The 20,627-nt window shown below is 37.6% G+C and overlaps 1 protein-coding gene and 1 long non-coding RNA gene across 2 annotated transcripts in view; both read right to left on the bottom strand.

Moving 5' to 3' along the window:
* Positions 1–19,017, bottom strand: part of LOC113108776 (B-cell receptor CD22-like) — a 33,920-nt gene extending 14,903 nt beyond the window's left edge. Inside the window, exons 1-11 of the mRNA XM_026272085.1 lie at positions 18,990–19,017; positions 18,774–18,843; positions 17,815–18,156; positions 17,468–17,716; positions 15,462–15,733; positions 14,169–14,240; positions 10,172–10,667; positions 9,825–10,073; positions 7,363–7,605; positions 7,188–7,284; positions 6,974–7,019 (exon numbers count right to left, since the gene is read on the bottom strand). Coding sequence (XP_026127870.1) covers positions 6,974–7,019; positions 7,188–7,284; positions 7,363–7,605; positions 9,825–10,073; positions 10,172–10,667; positions 14,169–14,240; positions 15,462–15,733; positions 17,468–17,716; positions 17,815–18,156; positions 18,774–18,843; positions 18,990–19,004 — 2,151 coding nt within the window. The 5' untranslated portion in view covers positions 19,005–19,017. The remainder of the gene's footprint in view (positions 1–6,973; positions 7,020–7,187; positions 7,285–7,362; positions 7,606–9,824; positions 10,074–10,171; positions 10,668–14,168; positions 14,241–15,461; positions 15,734–17,467; positions 17,717–17,814; positions 18,157–18,773; positions 18,844–18,989) is intronic.
* Positions 12,861–14,801, bottom strand: LOC113118557 (uncharacterized). Its single transcript, XR_003294342.1, has 3 exons — positions 14,759–14,801; positions 14,169–14,240; positions 12,861–14,096 (listed from the first exon to the last, which is right to left on the bottom strand). It is a non-coding gene; the product is annotated as an uncharacterized LOC113118557 (long non-coding RNA).
* Positions 19,018–20,627: the final 1,610 nt, after the last annotated feature.

The following is a 20,627-nucleotide window of genomic DNA, read 5'->3' as shown; positions in this document are numbered from 1 at the left end:
AGACCAGACATCAGCATCAAATATATCAATAATACAGCATTAATCCACACTTATACTCATAAACAACATATGTTATACGTTTTCCCAATATTCAAGTTTTGTATATTAAGTCTTCTGTAAATACAAGCTTAAAATATAAGATGAATGATAGCTATGACAATGTAACTCTGTCTAATACAGTCTCTTCCTGCTCCATTATTGCACCTTCATCATAAAGGTCAGTTGTTTTTCTCACAGTCTGTTTGTCTCCTCCTGCTGGACAGTGTTGCTTGTTATGTCACGTGATTCACTCACAGTCACTTCTCATCATGAAATGTGCAAAATTTAATGTTATTTGAATTATTTTACATTTTACATTTTGTTTGAAATTTATGAAAGTAAAGTGAACTTTAAATTTGACTTCTTGTTTAAGGGCACTTAGCTGTGACTATATATAGTAGCCATTCATTAGGCAGTTAATTGCTGTTTTTGTTTTATTCTAGTTGCCATTCATTAAGTGTGATGCATTAGAAGTGAGGACTGCTAAGATGGGACCAGCTGAATTAACTGCAGGAAAAGCAGCAACTTTAGCTGGAGTATATTTAATTAAATATAAATCTTGACAAAAATAATTCCATACATTCCAAACATAATTCCATTACATGTAACTAGTTACTCCCCAACACTGGTAATCTATACGGTGTAGTGTAGTGATCACCTTGTAAAATCCATATAAAAACAGAGGCACGCTTTAATGCTTAAAATGATATGAAATTAAATCATTATTCAGGAATTGGCTTGATGTGGAAACTATTTTATGCACTGTTGCAAAATAATAAACTCTCCTAGATGGTGTATGAATATGTAATATATTACTGTAGAGATTTCAGTTCAATAAAGAGGAAGGAGACTGGAGTCGGCGTACGGGGCTCGTAGGATATTTTATTTACTTGACTAAAACAATAATAAAATAAACAAACACGGCAGGTGCGCGCACTTCACGGACGTTTCACTCTGGTAGTCTTCATGATGGGTAAAAGCAAAGAAGTCTCTCAAGATCTTTTTTGATGCATTTTGATGGGAATGGTTATAGGCGCATTTCCAGAATGCTGAATGTTCCTGTGAGCACTGTGGGGGCCGTTATCCGGAAATGGAAGGAGCATCAGTTCACCATAAACCAGCCACGATCAGGTGCTCCACATAAGATCCCTGTCCGAGGAGTTCAAAGAATAATCAGGAGAGTTCTCCAAGAGCTAAGAACCACTCGGGCAGAACTTCAGGAAGACCTTGCATCAGCAGGTACTATGGTTTCAAAGAAAACTAAGCAATGCACTGAACCGCCATGGCATCCATGCACGCTCACCACGCAAGACTCCATTGCTCAACAAAAAGCCTTTTGAGGCTTGGTTAAAGTTTGCGAAAGAGCATTTGGAGAAGTCTGTGGATTATTGGGAGACTATAGTACGGTCAGATGAAAGCAAAATTGAACATTTTGGCAGTCATTCTACACACCATGTTTGGAGAAGTAATGGCACTGCCCACCACCCCAAGAAATTTTGGGGATGAAAGCATCATGGTTTGGGGCTGCTTTTCAGCAAGGGGTACTGGCAGACTTCATATTATTGAACCCAGGATGAATGAAGAAATGTACATTCTGGATAAAAATCTGCTGCCATCTACCAGAAAGCTGAAAAAGAAAAAAAGGGTGGACATTTCAGCAAGACCATAATCCCAAACACAAGGCCAAGGAAACAATGAAGTGGTTTGAAAGGAAGAAAATCAAGTTGCTTGAATGGCCCAGTCAATAGCCTGACCTAAATCCCATAGAAAATCTACAGAGAGAACTGAAGATCAAAGTTCATAAAAGAGGCCCAAGGAACCTTCTTCAAGATTTAAAGACCATTTGTGTGGAAGAATGGGCCAGAATCACTCCTGAGCAATGCAGACGACTGGTCTCTCCATACAAGAGGTGTCTAGAAGCTGTAATCACCAACAAAGGCTTTTCTACAAAGTATTAAATAAAGTGTGTTCAGTACTTATTCCCTTTGTCATTTCACTTTATTTAGTATGACTCAACTTGTAAACTTAAATGTTCTGATTTCTTTGTATGAATTCAATATTTGGCTAGATGCCTACATCTGGTGGAAATAGTGTCTATAGCCCACTTTGAAATCCCCGTAATGATAAAAATGCTGATGTGTCAAATACTTATTTTCCCAGCTGTATCTGGCTCACATTATTACATAAACTTATTCTGTGCCTAACAGAACTGCATTTTACCATTGTACAGGTGATTACGACAGGATCCTGGTCGGAGACAGGGGCTGTGTCTGCAGGCGTTACTTCATGACTCTATTCCCTGACCCATCCCCGGGCCTTAAACCCGATACAATGCAGGATAACAGCAAGGACAAAAGCATGATCAGAAATGACCTTTGTGTAACTAAAGGAAAGAGTCGGAGTGTTACACCTGACAGGGCATGCAACATTGTCACATGTCATGCTTTCCACAATATTGCCACCATCAGAAAGGAGAGGACCCCTGTGGTGGAGGTGCAGCCTGATGATGACCTCCAACCAGTGCACTTGGACCGACCTAGTGGCAGAGCTGTATGGGACAGAATTGTAACACACACGATTTTTCATAAGCTTTAATTAAATGAATAAATAAATAAATAAAACAACACTTCACATCTCGGGATCCCTTCTCTCTGTAGGTCTCTCTGCAGGTGTGGATTTCTGCAACTCCTGCTGCAGTCAGAATAGGAAGTACCTGCGTATATACAGATTTAGGTCAGAGGTTACTGATGCACGTACAGGTTCTTCCTCCTGTATACAGTCATCTGAGAGGGTTTCCTCAGTGTCCTGTGCAATGCAAACAAATGGTATTACAAAGTGAGGTGTCCACTTACTGCACAAACAGCTGAACAGTTCTCTGCTCAAATTCACACAATAGGCTTAAGCTTGCCACAAAGCATCAGAAAAAGTAATTACCCCAAATGTGTCAGGGGAAAACAGTAAGGAGATATTGGAATTTTTTAGTGTGTTGGTTTTGTAAGGATGAAGTTGTCGATTCTGACTGGCATCTGCTCATTAGACGCACTTTTAGAGAGAAGTGCATCTTTATGGATTATGATTATAATTAAAGAGTTTTATTTTATTTATTTTTATTATTTCATTAATTAGTAATGTAAAGCTTTATATTATATATATATATATATATATATATATATATATATATATATATATTTATCATGTCTGTGAGTCATGTATTCACTGAATTTCGATTCTTTTTTGGGAAGCGGTACTGTTCAAGACGAGATGGCAGAAAGCGCATCATGTTTGTTTTCTTTAATTTATAAAAGCACAACGTTTTGTTGATATTGTGAGAATACACAAAAAAGTAGACCCTTCACAGTTTCGAATGATGTATCACTCGAGTCTTACCTTAATGATACCTTTAGTTTTTATTTTATGCAAGTCATGATGATATGCAGGCCCGTTGCGACAAGGCAGGCAAACCAAGCAATTGCTTGGGGCCCCAAGACAACAACTGGTTAAGAATAAAATGCAACGACACTGTTTGAGCGCCTCTTTGATTGTCAATGCAGTAACGTGCAATGACACTGTTATCGTGATCCCCCTCAAGGGGGCCCCTCTCAGTAGTCGCTGACGGCAGCCAGCCAACACGTGATCTCTGCTACCGGCAAAATACAAAACCTCCTCGGCAGTCATGAAGCGGAAATATGCTTCAGGAAGCCAGAAGAGAAAGGAAGAGGAGGATAAGAAAAAAAAAAAAAGATAGTGGTAAGTGATAAATTACACTGGATAAAATAGCTCTACTTGTCAGTCTTGTACAAATGGTGTAATTTTGCAGCAGGTAGGCTAACAAATACATGTTTATGTTAGCTACCTGCCTGACTGCAAATGCTGCTTGTAACGAACAGTTAGTGCATTTTTTTTTTTTAGAAAGGAAGGAATATGGTTAATGTAACATGTTTTTTAACGGGATGAGGAAGACGCAGAACAGAAATCGCGTACTGCAAGGAGTCAGCAGTGATTTGATTTGAGGGCGAGGGCAAATGTAAAGAGAACGTTGTGGCGTGTGTCGATTTTGAATGAATGAATTAAAAATAGGTCATTGCACTTACATCAAATCACGATATGTACTAATATCTGTAAATATTAAGCCGGAAAAGTCTATTTAAATATGAATCCTGCATGTTCTGCTCGTCTCTGTTAATGAATCGACTTCCTTTACACTGAAGCGCACGTGACGCTCGCGGTAATTTCAGCATCTGCAGTCTTACTAAAGACGTGAACACATGAACAACATCTCCAGAACTGCTCTGACAGTCACTTCATGAGCATTTGACCATTTGATTTGAATAAATGGTACGTCAACCCGTCAAAATAAAAGTCCTGTTTTAGACAAGTATTTGCCAGAGATGTATTACTATTGTTCAGCAGAACATAGCCTACTGCTAAAAAAAAATCTAACTTTTTTTTAAGGTTTAATCACACAAAATTTCTTCCATGTTTTACTTTTAATAGTAAATCCCCTTTGTTTACCAAAAAGTCAAGTTGGCTTAATTTTCAATAATTTAAATATAAATTAAATTAATGTTTTGTGTTTAATGTTTAATGTGCATCTCAGAAAATGCTTTATTTAAACCCCCAACTGAATAACTTAAATGCACTTAATTCATCTGTCAACTTTATTGTCATTGTTCACAGTACAATATATAGTTATAGCTGATATCCTGCACAGCCCAGAGTTTAAACTGATAAGTGTGTGCTGTCATATTATTGCAAATCACTATTGAATTCCCACCAAACTATTTTTTCAAGCAGTATTTGCACTGTAAACCTTTTTTATTTATATAAAGTGTGGGTGAACTTAAACTGTATGGCTATGTTGTGGTTCCTGTAGGCTTTGCGTGCGTGAAGGGGTCGGGGGGCCTCTATGTCCATTATGCTTGGGGCCCCCAAATTCCTTCAAACGGCCCTGATGATATGAGAAGGGTAAATTGATCAAACATAGGCTGAAACATTAATATAAGCTGTTTTGGGAGAAGGGGGATAAAATATGACTCATGTGAAAATCTCCCATCCACTTCAGCCAGCAGTGGCTCATGATGTGTCCGAAACCGCTCCCTTTCCACTATATAGTGCGAGTTGAAATGAGAGATGATGCTTTTCATCTCTTTTTTTTTTTTACATTATTTATATTAAAATAGGTTATGTAGGCAATAACTTAATATTTTACTAATTTATTGAGGTGGCATCATTGTTAACTTACAAAAATTATGATAATTTGATGGGTAATTAAAAAAAATTATTTAATCACAGTAGTGTAAAATTAACGGTCGCCTAAGCTTCAACCATCTTATCTGAGCTCAAAACACGGCTTGAGAGTGTGAAGATACTAAAAATAATAAATACATAATTATGAACGTTAAAATGTGTTCATTTTTTTCTCAGTATTTTAATAGCATTTAATGATTATGAACATAAAGCATAAAAAATGAATATATATTAAAAAAAAAAACATATATCCTCTCGTGTAGCCTGTTGCGACAAGTTAAGATTCATGATGACGAGTCATGGCTTGTGATTTTGTGTGGCCTAAATGTCATAGATATTAGTTTAGCCCAAAACATAGGCTACTTATTCTATCCACTAAACTTCACGGGTGCAGGATGACATATAAATCTCATATAAATCTCAATTTGAAACAATTAAGAGTAGTTTTGTGGTACAGGTCACATATATATTTTAATAAGTGATACAAACATGTATTATGGTCAGTACTTAGCATTTAATTTGTCTGCAAATTTTTGCCAACTCTCTCTCTCCTGGCTTTTTCAGCTTTTGAGGTGTTTCCTGGTGTTTTAATTAAGGTTTGGATTTCTGCATAGCCTTCCAACAAAAGCTCTTACTCTGCTGCAGAGAAAAAGTGAGCGTGTTTTTTGGCTCTTACAGTCAATAACAGCATTGCTGATCAATTACTCTACCGATACAGAGCCCCTTTTAAACCAACCCATGAACACACAATTATCTGATAATTATCAATTATCAGATAACTCAATACAAAATCCAGCCATACTAACCATCAACAACAGGTGTGTTCGGAGACCCAGTATTATCATCTTGGATGTGTCATTTGATCTCGGATGTAATAAGTCAGGTATGAAGAAACATTGAATCCGACTCTGTCTCTTAGTTAATGGTGCCTGCCCACTTTTGCCCAGGCCTGATCAAAAATAAACCCAGCCTATGCCACTGCTTAGACTGTATGGAGGTTAATAAGCACAGGTTTATTGAAACATTAAACATAGTAAGAACATCCAAAGGTTTTTTTTTCTTTATTATTTTTTTTTTTTTTTATTTTTTTTTACATACACATTTATGCACAATACAACATAATACACTCTCTCATTTGACACTGCTGTAGATCGCTGAAGGCTCTTTTGAGGTTTGAACATTCGATCGCATGAATAAAAAAAGAAACAGCACAACAGTGTTACAGCTCAGATTAAATGATCTGTGCTGGTGAAGGTGTTGTTTTCTTACTTCATGGCAGCTGATGAACTCTTATATCATCATACTGACATTCAATGTATTCCGGTCTGCTCTTCTCTTTCTTTCGGTGATATTGGACAGCTGCGTACTGGATCTCCTCAGTATCTCTGGATTCAGGAGTTTCTCCTCTGGATCTGCTGGGTTTCACTCTGGCATACAGAGCATCATTGACTGGATCAGGTTCAGAAAGAGACTCGTCATGGACTGAAACTCTCTGTGACACATCAGAATAAAGATCATTCTGAAAGACAAGAAAGGACATCATTAACTAAGAAATGTAAATCATTTTGATCTGAAGTGTAGATTCTCAGTCTGCAGCAGTTTGGCACAAACGTTTCAGATCAAGTTCCACATCAGATGAAATCAGATCAATGTCTTGATGTAAAATACTGAGATTTTTCTTCTTTACCTGTTTCACTGTGAAATCTTCAGTTTTTACACTCCTTTGTTTCCTCCTGTGATAATATCAGTGACAGCATATAGAGAACTCCATTCAATTAATGTCAGATATGAATAGTGTTTATAATATTACTAATATAATAAAATATAAATGCCTTATGATAAGTACTTGCATGCTACATTTAACCTAAAGTGAACAAATACAAACACAAGCTTGTACTCACATTATAAACCATATGATGATGATGATGATGATGGTGATGAATAATCCTCCAGATGTTGCTGCGATCACAATCACATTCCTATCAGCTCCAGGATGAACTGAAAGATGAAGATCATCATAATTAACAAAGTGATGAATGATGTGAAGATCCAGGAGTGTGTTAATAAAAGCTTCACCTGTGACAGTAACAGCGTCTGATCTCTGAGATCCATGTTGATTGTGAGCCTCACAGTAGAAGCGTCCACTCTGTAGTGCACTGAAACTCTGTCCAGATCCAACAGCTGAGCTTTGATTCTCCTTAAACCAGCTGAAGTTCAGAGCAGGAGGGTTTGAATCACTGCTGCAGATTAGAGTCACTGAATCTCCCTCCACTATTACACCAGATCCATTGATGGACACTGAGACGTTCCTGGGAGGATCTTAAAAGGACAAATATCATTTAAAAAAACAGGAAGAGCTTAATAAACTTATCACTGTATTTAAACCAACAACATGTTTATTAGATCCTGTACCCACTAAATTACTGAAAGAGCCGTTACCTGTAGCTGAAGAACCGCTTCTCAATATCATTAACTCGACGTTATCTTTAGGTCACGTCCCAAAACCATTCAAGCTGGCGGTTATCAAGCCTCTTATTAAGAAACCAAAACTAGATCCTTGTGTACTGGCAAATTATAGGCCTGTTTCAAATCTTCCATTTATGTCAAAAAATTTAGAAATAGTTGTGTCTGCTCAATTGAGCACCTTCCTGCATAAAAATGATCTGTATGAAGAATTTCAGGTTTTAGGCCCCACCATAGCACAGAAACTGCACTTGTTAAAATTACAAATGACCTGCTCCTTGCGTCAGATCAAGGCTGCATCTCATTTCTAGTCTTCCTTGATCTTAGTGCTGCGTTCGACACCATAGATCATGACATACTCATAGATCGATTACAAAACTATACAGGCATTCAAGGGCAGGCTCTAAGATGGTTTAGATCCTACCTGTCCGATCGCTACCATTTTGTTTACTTAAATGGGGAGTCATCTCATTTATCATCAGTAAAATATGGAGTGCCACAAGGATCCGTCCTAGGTCCCCTTCTATTTTCAATATACATGTTGCCCCTTGCTAATATTATTCGAAAATACGGAATTAGCTTCCACTGTTATGCTGAAGATCCTCAGCTGTATATCTCAACGAGACAAGATTCAACTTATAAATTATCTAAGCTAACAGAGTGTGTTAAAAATGTAAAAGATTGGATGACAAATAATTTTCTCCAATTAAATACGGATAAGACAGAGATATTAATTATTGGACCAAAAAACACTACACAGAATCTTGTAGATTACAATTTGCAACTAGACGGATGAACTGTTACTTCTTCTACAGTCAGAAATCTGGGTGTTATATTAAACAGCCATTTGTCTTTTGAAAATCATATTTCCCATGTTACAAAAACTGCATTCTTCCATCTTAGAAACATTGCCAAGCAACGAAACATGTTATCCGTTTCTGATGCAGAAAAGCTAGTTCATGCATTCATGACCTCTAGACTGGACTATTGTAATGCACTTCTAGGTGGTTGTCCCGCTTCGTCAATAAACAAGCTACAGGTAGTCCAAAATGCAGCAGCTAGAGTCCTTACGAGGTCAAGAAAATATGATCATATTACCCCAATTTTACAGTCTCTGCACTGGCTACCTATTAAGTTCCTTATCAGTTACAAATTATCATTACTTACCTATAAGGCCCTAAATGGTTTAGCTCCTGCGTACCTAACTAGCCTTCTACCACGCTACAACCCATCACGCACGCTAAGGTCACAAAACGCTGGACTTTTGGTCGTTCCTAGGATAGCAAAGTCCACTAAAGGAGGTAGAGCTTTCTCATATTTGGCTCCCAAACTCTGGAATAGCCTTCCTGATAATGTACGGGGTTCAGACACACTCTCTCTGTTTAAATCTAATCTTTTTCGCCAAGCATTCGAATAATGTATCTTAAATTGTGAGTTTAGTTGCATCTGATCAAATGTGCATTTTTATTAATTAGCTTGGGTTAAACTAATTTTACATCCCGTGGTAACTAGGATTTACACAAGCTCCAGTCTGGATCCAGAACACCTGAGAAGAGATGATGCTGACCCTCAGAGGACCTCAGATGATGCTTACCCTGAATCAACAACAGAACTAACAGATATTGCTACAAGTGTGACTGCATCATATAACAATTATTAATTAATAATATTAATAATGTTCATCGTCTAGCTGACTACGTCTTGTATTATTTTATTTTTTTCTAAAAATCCTGTCAAACATGCACAAACTGACAGTCACCACCATAAGCTACTACTAAATATTTTAGAAACATAATTTTCTGTAAAGTTGCTTTGTAACAATTTGTATTGTAAAAAGCGCTATACAAATAAACTTAAATTGAAAAATTTAATTGAAAATATGAAAATTCACTATAAGATTTACATGAGCAGATGATCATTAACTCAAACACAATGTTTAAAGTCACAGCATTATTTACTGTGATCAGAGCTGATCTTTAAGATGCTGTGCTTATTTATTTTTTTGACCTCATGAAAGTCACCTGTGATTTAATATCACAAGAGCCATAATTAAACTCGATTCAATTCATACTCACAGGTGACATTGAGCTGAGCAGCAGGAGAGATGTAAGTGTGTCCATGTAGAGCACAGCTGTATCTGCCTGCATCCTCTCTTCTGACTGACTGCAGCAGGAGTTGATTGTTTCTGTCTCTTCTCTCAGTTAATGGCTGTGAGTTTCTGTACCAGATGAATGTTGCTCTGTCAGTCAGAGTGCAGCTGCTTTTACATGTCAGACGGACATTATGACCCTCTGTCACTCTCTCAGGAGCCTCCACCTGAAGATCTGAACACAACACACACATTATATCTAGTGCTGCTGTCATACACTGATTATTATTCAACATAATGAACAGAAGAAGAGCTCAGCCTCATGAAAGTCACCTGTGACAGTAAGAGTCACTCCTGGATCACCAGTCCATTTTCCATCATGTTTTTCAGTGATGAATCTGAAATAGTACATGTGTTGGTCCTTCTGTGTCACATGACTCAGTCTGATGGTGCAGTTCTGCTCTTTGTCTCCCAGATACTGAAGTCTCTGACTGTATTCAGGATCCTTAGACAGATCTGGAGGCTCTTCAGCCTTTACAGGGTTTCTGGTCCAGAACACTTTCTCAATCTTATGTCCAGTAGGGTATGTATAAGTGCAGCTCATTATCACTGATGAGGTCTTTAGTGCACAGATGTGTGAAGGACTGTAACTCACACCCCAACCAGCAGAAACCACTGAAACACAGAAGTTAAACTGGACCATAACATGATAATACTCTGCACTACTTAAAAACAGTGACTTATTAAAGGGAATATTAATATAATCTTCTAAAAATATATGAATTGTTATTAATGATCTTAGTGTGAATGACTTCAGCTTTAATGGAGAATGTTACAGAAATAAACAAATAGAGACGAGGGCAAAGAAATCAGACGTGAACAACATGCTGCACTGTAAAAAACTATATATATATATATTAATGAGAAAAATAAACTAATCAAAGCTGATTGTATTAAAGACCCAGTGACATTAAAATGTTAGTTTTCTTTGTAAAAAAGTGTGCAAAAATATTCATGATCCGCACAGTTTAACTTCCTGTTTCAAAGGGAAGTACCTCAACATAAAGAATAGAAAACTGCACATTTTTCACTCATTATGGTATTTTTGCAAATAGAATAAAATAATAATCATAATGTGAATGTAAGAGAGACTCACCATGAATCATGAGCAGAAAGATCAGAGGAAGACGAGGAGCCATTCTGACCGACATCAGCATCAAATATATCTATAATACAGCATTAATCAGCTCTTATACACTCATGAACTGTACATCTACATCTCCATATTCTTAACATTTCTCACGTTAAGACTTGTGTGTTATATGAGCAATAATCATCAGTTTTCATTGAAGTATGAGTGTGTTTGTCTTACCGTGTTGAAGCTCATCAGATCAGCAGCAGACAAATGACTGACTGTTTTAACACGTGCACTTTATCTTTACTGGCTGATTAATGCTTTGTGGTTAACACTATTTTAATGCACAGCAGCTGAAATAGTTGAAGTTCCCTCCATCAACAGGAAAATAATATCACTGAACTCAAACTAACTAAAAAATTGCAAGAAACATGCATTTTAAGTTAATTTGAGAACATTTCCAAAAGGTATTTAGACAAAAGGACTGTGTAACCCGGCTTTAGTTTTAATATAAGCTAGTGTTTTTGTCCATTCAGTGTATATTCTTCGATAATCAATTGCCAATTAAACAAACCAAAGACATTCTAAGAAAAAGCCATACTTAATAAAATAATGTATATTTATATATTTAATTTAAATAATAAAATATCATAATTTTTCACATTCTACACACTCAAAGCTCTTTTGGATACTTATTTAGTAAAACACATTTTTATTTTACTTTTCTTTTATTTACTGAAGCCCGGATGAGTTTTTATTACTTCATGAATATCGGAGGAAGTTTACAGAATAAACTCTCTCATTACAAAACTGACCAATCAGAAATTTTATTCAAAGGACATAATGTCTTTTGCTGCCTGAATCAGGAAATACAAACAAACACATAAGTTTCAATTAATAATGAAGTAAAGAGATGTTATTAAATCAAACAGAGACTGAAGAAACCAGAGGAGATGATGAATGAATGTGTTCAGAGTTATAATACAAACATATGAAGGACTTTAAACACAGTACAGAATAAAACAACATACACATGAAGATGAATAATGATGATTGACAGCTGATGCACATCAGTGTTGATGTCAGGAGCAGAGATGTGACCTCTGCTGGAAGTTTGAGAGAAACACAGAAAGAATAACAGATCATACTGAGCAAGCAGCACTTTGACAACATAAAATAATACATCGTCTGTTGTGAGGTGCACAGTTATGATGTTGTTCAGTATATCATGATACAATGATCAATTATGATTAAAGAGCAGGAAAATGTTGTGAAATAAGAAAACAATGAGCTTGTATTTCACCACTGAACATCACTTATTTTGTTCTGCTGAATTATTTATAACATTATATATTTACACAACCAGCTTTTAACTTTCATTGTATTCCACTATTACATCTGCATTTAAGCTATAAAAAAAAAAAAAAATGAAACGCTTCAGTGACTCTTCACTAATGACAGCTGTCAATCATATGTGGCTCCGCCCACAGAGCTCTGGATTGGTTCCTGGATTGGTTCCTCTCACTGCAGCATCTTCCTGTTGATCTGAGGCTACGTTCACACTCCAGGGCTTAATGCTCAATTCCGATTTGAAAAAATAGATGTTTTTGCAAGGCCGTTCACATTTCCAATTAAATGTGACCTTTTGTGATCTCCTGTGTGAACGTGAAATGACCCAGAAATGACCCGCATGCGCAGAAGAGTGCTCAACGGTGAACGATGTCACTCGTTGTTTGCGGAAGTAACGTTAAACATGGATGTCAACAACAGTGAAGTCAACAGCGGAGCTCTTTTTGCAATATTAAAGTTATTTTCCCAACGGAGACAGCACAATTACAATCTTCTTGTTTTAAGAAGAAAATTTAAAAGAAGGAGGAGAGCAAGGTTTTTGGCTATGGCGTTTTGTGGAGCAGTGTTAGCAAAGTCGGTACAGAGAAACGTGTGGGTGCGGAGTCGCAGGCAGGAGTGGTGGGATGCTGATGTGAGTGGCTCTTCTCGTTCCCAACTACTTCAACGCAGAATTATGACGTTTGTAGCGTATCAATGACGTACGGGTCGGATACATGTGGCCTGGCTGTTCAGACGGAGGTCGCATTTCAAAAGATCGGATACGTAACGGATTTAGGTCCACATACCCAAGTGACCTGGGTCACATTTGAAAAGATAGGATCTGTGTCGTTCAGACTGTCATGAAAAGATCAGATACAGGTCGCATAGGGGCCAAAAAATCGGAATAGGGTCGTTTCAGCCTGCAGTGTGAACGTAGCCTGAACAAACAAGAAGAAGAACGACTGACTTAAGTTCATCAACAACATTATAAACCTCCCACAAGCTTGATAAAACAATCAAACTAGAACTGAAGAGAGTTTTCTTGATTATCTTTATAGGAGCTGCAGTTCAGACTTAAGCCGAGTTCAGACTGCATGATTTTAGCCCAGTTTTTGACTCGCCGACAGGTTTTGAGAAATCGCCGACAAATGCCCGAAATCACAGGCTAATCTGTGCTCGTTCATGCGAGTGACAATCACGCAATGTGAATGTGCACAGACGCAATCTGAGAGAATCGCCCAACTACAAACTACATCGGCGATGACCGACAGCCAATGAGAGAGCAAGATACAGAGCAGCGGGAGTTCAGGGAGGAGTTATAGACCACAATATCAGCAAGCATTGCTTCATTTCAGAAAAAGGCTTTCTTCTCGGTCTATTTGGACTCGTGAAATGGAAGATAAATTAGTATAAATTTAGCAGGAGCACCCGTGTCTGTTTGACGTTTCATCGGAGCTATCGCAGTCTCACGTGAAAACTCCGGTCTTGCACGCGTGATATCACGTTGTTTCCTTGTCACATCTCGCGGGTGTTTGGTTGTGAAATGTAGTTTGTGTGCTGGACAGAGTTGTCGGCGATTCTTCCTATTGTAAAGTCATGCAGTGTGAAACCTTCTGTCACCGATCCACCGTTCAGTGTGAACACAGCAGTGACTGAATGCTGGCTAAGATAGTCATGCAGAGTGAAAAGAACAGTGACCCAACTTCTTTGAAAATCGTGCGGTCTGAACTCGGCTTTACTGATGGATTCTCATGTTTAGGATCAAGAGTCTTCAGGAGGTCTGGGACGAACGGTCTGTGAGGAAGAGAGAAAGAGATGGTCATGTGATCTTCTGTGATGATTATCTGACTTTGACTTCTCACTTACTGTGAGTGTGTTGTAGAGGTCAGAGGTCGTGGACTTGAGCTCAAGAGCTGTATATGTGTCAGGATCAGAGATCTACAGAGACAGAGAAAGAACATACGTGCATATAATATAAGCAACAATGTAAAGCACAATATTAAATGTGGGAGATTTTTAGAGGGGAAAATGAACTCACAGACTGATACACATCAGTAAATCCTGAACTGATCAGGCTTTTAAATGATTCATTAAAACAGCAGACTCATGAGTCATTTAATTGTGAATCAGACTCATCTGCTCATGGTTTATTTTTGTTTTGTGTTCAGGTTATGAAAACAGTTAAACACGTTTAAACAAATATTTCAATTTAAATAAATGTTTTTATATTTTTATTGCTTAAATCATGTGTCACACCACCTGAGGACGCTGTAGATACAGCTTCAGAAATCACTGTCTAATACGAGAGAAATATTAGTTTTTAAAGGTTTTTTAGGCTGGATTCTGTTGATAAAAGACTTTAATTTTTCATTATTCTGTACATTTACAGTCGGAAAACACATTACAGCTGATCGATTGATTTTCTACTTCTGTAAAGTTGTGTTTGAATGTTTTACCTGTTTCACTCTGTTATCTTCAGTTTTAACACACCTTTGTTTCCTGTTCAAATCACATTAACAACATATGGACGACAGCAATAAATTAATAGAAAATATGAATGCTGTAAGATTACTAATATTCACACACAGCTGATGCATTTATTTCTGTTAAACCAAATTAACTTATAGAATAAGTTAAATTATGAAGTCAATGTAGTTTATAACTGGACTCACAGTATAAAGCATATGATGATGATGATGAAGATGAATAATCCTCCAGATGTTGCTGCGATCACAATCACATTCCTATCAGCTCCAGGATGAACTGAAAGATGAAGATCATCATAATTAACAAACTGATGAATGATGTGAAGATCCAGGAGTGTGTTAATAAAAGCTTCACCTGTGACAGTAACAGCGTCTGATCTCTGAGATCCATGTTGATTGTGAGCCTCACAGTAGAAGCGTCCACTCTGTAGTGCACTGAAACTCTGTCCAGATCCAACAGCTGAGCTTTGATTCTCCTTAAACCAGCTGAAGTTCAGAGCAGGAGGGTTTGAATCACTGCTGCAGATCAGAGTCACTGAATCTCCCTCCACTATTACACCAGATCCAGTTATAGACACTGAGACGTTCCTGGGAGGATCTGATAACAATCACCATATTATTATTATGACCTCTTATACATAAAACAATATTAATGTGAGCTAAAATTATAAAACCAATTTAATATACTAATATACATGACGTTTAGAGTCAAAGCATCAGAGTATTTCTCTCCATGTTCATTGATGGACTTGCACTTGTATTCTTCACTGTGATCAGATCTGATCTTTGAGATGCTGTAGATTCTTCCAGATCCTACAATCATTCCTCCTTTAAACCAGCTGATTTCTGCAGGAGGGATTGAGTCACTGCTGCAGATCAGAGTCACTGAATCTCCCTCCACTATTACAGATGGACTGATGGAGATCACAGGATTCTCTGGAGGATCTACAGATGTCAGTATTGTACAAAAACCTTCATTTATATGTGAAAGGTTTTACTGTTTATATCATAAAAACAGTATATTTACATTTATATTTAAATATATTTACAGCTTTTGTAAATATATTTAAGTTTTATAGCATACATAGTTGAAATCATTTGTATATATTTCTAAAGCACTGCAGAACTGTAGGTGAATTACATTTAAGTCACATTGAACACATTCAGACTGCAGGTGAAAGTGGCCCAAATGTATTTATTTTATTTTTTTCACCACATTTTTTGACTCATTGCGACTCGGTGACAACTCTATAACATGAAAACTTGCTCTCTTTCTTCTTGTCCATGTCCATTTATCTTTTCTGCATGATCTCACTGGATCCAGTTGTACGTCATATTCTACATGAACACGTAAATGCTGACTTGAGTGGCCTCCATGTTTGCTTGTGAATGACAGTGTGCTGCGTGCTATCTTTGTTTGTTTTTTGTTGGTCAGTTCAGTACTATGACCACACAGCAATTAAACGGGAGTTAAACTTTATTGTCAGGTTCACCAGCTGCAGTGTCTTTGATGGACACCAGAGGGCACTGCATCTCAGACTACTTCCCCTCTATCAAGGACTACATTTCCCAATGTGACGTGTAGCCAAGTATGGCGTCTCCGCGTCTCATACCCTGAATGTGTGCTCTGGTGCTGCAATTGACAGTTTATGAACCAGATGTGAACTTAAGTTTTATCAGGGGAATATATATGAGATCAGATGAAAACAGAAGAGAGATGTCATCAGAGAACGTGACCTGTTGATTGTGTGTGTGTGTGTGTGTGTGTGTGTGGTGTGTGTGGTGTGTGTGTGTGTGTGTGTGTGTGTCTAGAAATTATTGCGTGTGAATACTAACTCCAACTTTGAACTGGGAAGAATAAAGTTGTCAAACAAAAAAGGAAAGGACAAAGTTTTGTCTGTCCAGGAGGTCAACACATTTAACCCATTCAAGAGCTCATATGCAGCAGAAAGTAGTGAAAACAAACACAAATACACACACACTGTGAACACACACCTGGAGCAGTGGACAGACACTACAGCTGTGGCGCCCGGGGAGCAGGTGTTTGATGGCTTGCTCACCGTATGTAAGTCTGGATATCTCTTCTCACTCATTACAAAGTCTCGTGTGTCATAGCTGTATGTCTGAGCACTTCTCTGTTTGTCTGTTCCTTGCTTATGTTTCGACCCTGTAGCTTTTATTCTGGATTTGACCTGTTTACCTGAGTTTCTGTCCTGGTAATCTTTTATTTATTTTTTTGATTGCTTGCCTGTGTGTTTTGAACTATTTTCTGTTTCTCTGAATATGTTTCTGGATTATCACAATGAACTGCATGTGGATCCTCAACCTTTGGGTCTCCGAGCAGTTTGTGACAATTATATATCGTCCCCATCTACAGAGTGTTAAAATAAGACTGAAGCAGAGTTGTGTTTAATTCTGAAGATTCTGTGCAGTTCACACTCTAATCTGATATTGCCAGAATTATATAAAGGATAAATTGAAAAAAAAATGCAATGTGAATAAAGGTTTTTTTTTTTTCTTTTTTTTTTTTTGAGGGTTTTTGTATTTTTTTATTATTATTATTTTTTTTTTTTTACGAAAGATTATAACGAGAGCTCTCACAAAACACACTGACCATTTATCACAGATATGAAGTTTTGAACTGCTGCTTTAAAAAAAAGAAAAGAAATTGATACTCACAGGTGACATTGAGCTGAGCAGCAGGAGAGATGTAAGTGTGTCCATGTAGAGCACAGCTGTATCTGCCTGCATCCTCTCTTCTGACTGACTGCAGCAGGAGTTGATTGTTTCTGTCTCTTCTCTCAGTTAATGGCTGTGAGTTTCTGTACCAGATGAATGTTGCTCTGTCAGTCAGAGTGCAGCTGCTTTTACATGTCAGACGGACATTATGACCCTCTGTCACTCTCTCAGGAGCCTCCACCTGAAGATCTGAACACAACACACACATTATATCTAGTGCTGCTGTCATACACTGATTATTATTCAACATAATGCACAGAAGAAGAGCTCAGCCTCATGAAAGTCACCTGTCACAGTAAGATTCACTCCTGGAACACCAAGCCATTTTCCATCAGGTTTATCAGTGATGAATCTGAAACAGTACATGTGTTGGTCCTTCTGTGTCACATGACTCAGTCTGATGGTGCAGTTCTGCTGTTTGTCTCCCAGATACTGAAGCCTCTGACTGTATTCAGGATCCTCAGACAGATCTGGATAGTCTTCACCCTTTACAGGGTTTTTGGTCCAGAACACTTTCCAAATCTTATATCCAGTAGGGTATGTATAAGTGCAGTTCATTATCACTGATGAGTTCTTTAGTGCACAGATGTGTGAAGGACTGTAACTCACACCCCAACCAGCAGAAACCACTGAAACACAGAATACATCAGGAGGAAAATTATGTTTAATCAGATGCAACAGAAAATTAACACATCAAATTATGTTTTATTAGCAACACTGGATCATAAAAACATGTTAATACTATTTTAGGAGTGAGAGTGAAAGGAGTGAAAAAACAACAACAGGAAATCAGCTGTGAACAACATGCTGCACTATTCAATTATGAAGAACAAAACTTAGAAAAAAATCAGTTGATAATACGTTGATTTATTAAATCAAGAGTTTGTCATCTCTAACCTCATCTATATGGAAGTGAACTTCTTTGACAATATTTAACACATGCACACTCACTTCCCAGAACATGAGCCAAAAATATTCACATTCTAGTGTCAAACAGATCGTTGTCCAATCAGATGCTCTGAACAATAAACACGTCGCTAAATCACATGACACTGAGCAGCAAATAACAGAAGACTACTAGATATTTATAAAAGACACAAGTCCTGTGACGTTTCTCAGCTAAACTTCCTGTTTAAAAGGAAATGTGTGAGAACAGGACAGAAGAAAGTGTTCATCAGCCGCTAATCGTGAGGCCTTAAATAAAACAATCAGAGAGTTTAATAATGTGAATGTAACAGAGACTCACCGTGAATCATGAGCAGAAAGATCAGAGGAAGACGAGGAGCCATTCTGACCGACATCAGCGTCAAATATATCTATAATACAGCATTAATCAGCTCTTATACACTCATGAACAGTACATCTACATCTCCCTATTCTTAACATTTCTCACATTAAGACTCGTGTGTTATATGAGCAATAATCATCAGTTTTCATTGAAGTATGAGTGTGTTTGTCTTACCGTGTTGAAGCTCATCAGATCAACAGCAGACAAATGATGAACTCAGTATAACACACACTTTTAGACTCTCTGTGGTTAACACTGTTTTAATACCCAGCAGTGGAAATAGTTGAAGTTCCCTTCTTCAGCAAGAAAATAACATCACTGAATGCAAACGTACAAAAAATAACATTAACATAGACATACGTTTAATTGAAACACATTTCCAAACGATGTTTCAGACTGTGTAACCAGACTTTAGTTGTAATATTAGCTAATGTGTAATTGTCCATCAAACGCCATATTTACAGTAAAATAAATCAAGTATAAGTCATTCTGTTAGACAGTTTACTCTTTCAAAAGTCTTTTATCTGTCATCTGGATATCTGTCTTATTGTGTCACGTGATTATCTTCAGCACTGAAGGTCCAGTAGAGAAAAGCAAGTGATCCACACAGAACTTGGAAACAAATTAACTGTATTTGCTGAAGCCCAGACATGTTTTGATTGTTGTATGAATGCTGGAGCAGTTTACAGTATAATCTATCTCATTACAAATCAGAATTGATATTCAAATGGCTTAATGTTCTTTAGACTAAGAACATAAAACTGGTTTTATTAAAGATCAAATTAGCTCAAGAGAGGAGTTGTTTGCTCTTAGTTCATGTGTATCAGCCCGGAGCTCTTCTATGTGCTGCTGAGCTTCTTTAAAACAACAAGCGTTTATAAACACATTCACTTCTGAGAAAAAGGGCCACAAATAACCATGATGTGATTATATGCAGATTTCTGTCCAATCAGATGCTCTGAAGAGTGAGAAAGTCCCTCCCCTAAACCACCTGATACTCAATAACATGTCTCCCAGCTATCACCAAAGCCATGCACCCTCTTCAGCCACCTGCAAACTGCAGAAGTGGGCCACAGAAAGGGTCATGTGTGCTTTCATCACCCACCACCTTCATAAATTTCCAACAGCATAATAATGCAGTGTATTTAACAACTGAATTTAAAGCAGTGTTTTCTTCTTATTGCCCTCTGAAGATGTGCAGCCTGATGTTAGAGGACCAGGCAGGAGAGGGTCTGATGTTAGCGGCCTTTGAAGGCTGAACTTTGAAGGCAAAGACCTCTCTTCCATTGCAACAGGCCCCAGGATGGCTAAAACTTTCTGAATTGATCTGAATTGATATCCCATCAGTCTTGTTTGCTTCCCTCTTACGTGCTGGAGCCCTCCGTATTGTCACACATGCAAAGACACTCCACTTATTCCTGACTTCTTCTGGGCTTTGTTCGTATCCATAGCTAGAATTTTTTATTTTTTATTTTTGTAGAACAAATTAATGATTTGTTATTACTCTACTCCTACGTAACGTCATTTCAAAAGGGTACTTCGAGTACAAGAAAAGTAAAAATAAAACCATGCTACTGTAGGTGGCGGTATGGGCTCATGGCTGCAGTCAGCCATTAGATCGAAGAAGAAGAAGAACGACGGCTCAAATCCATAGACAGTAAAAGAAATGGACACAGCGACCCCACTGGATTCAACAGAGACAAGTCAATTAGAAGCACACACTTCCTGGGGTCAGGCGTACTGCGCAGACTCATACTGAGCTTGATGATGTAAATGTCACATGAGCAACCTGTAAGTCTTTTAATCGCTGTG

Source organism: Carassius auratus, chromosome 1, assembly GCF_003368295.1.
Source record: "Carassius auratus strain Wakin chromosome 1, ASM336829v1, whole genome shotgun sequence".
NCBI lineage: Eukaryota > Metazoa > Chordata > Actinopteri > Cypriniformes > Cyprinidae > Carassius > Carassius auratus.
The sequence above is the reverse complement of the archived record's forward strand: the minus strand, read 5'-3'. Positions and strand labels throughout refer to the sequence as shown.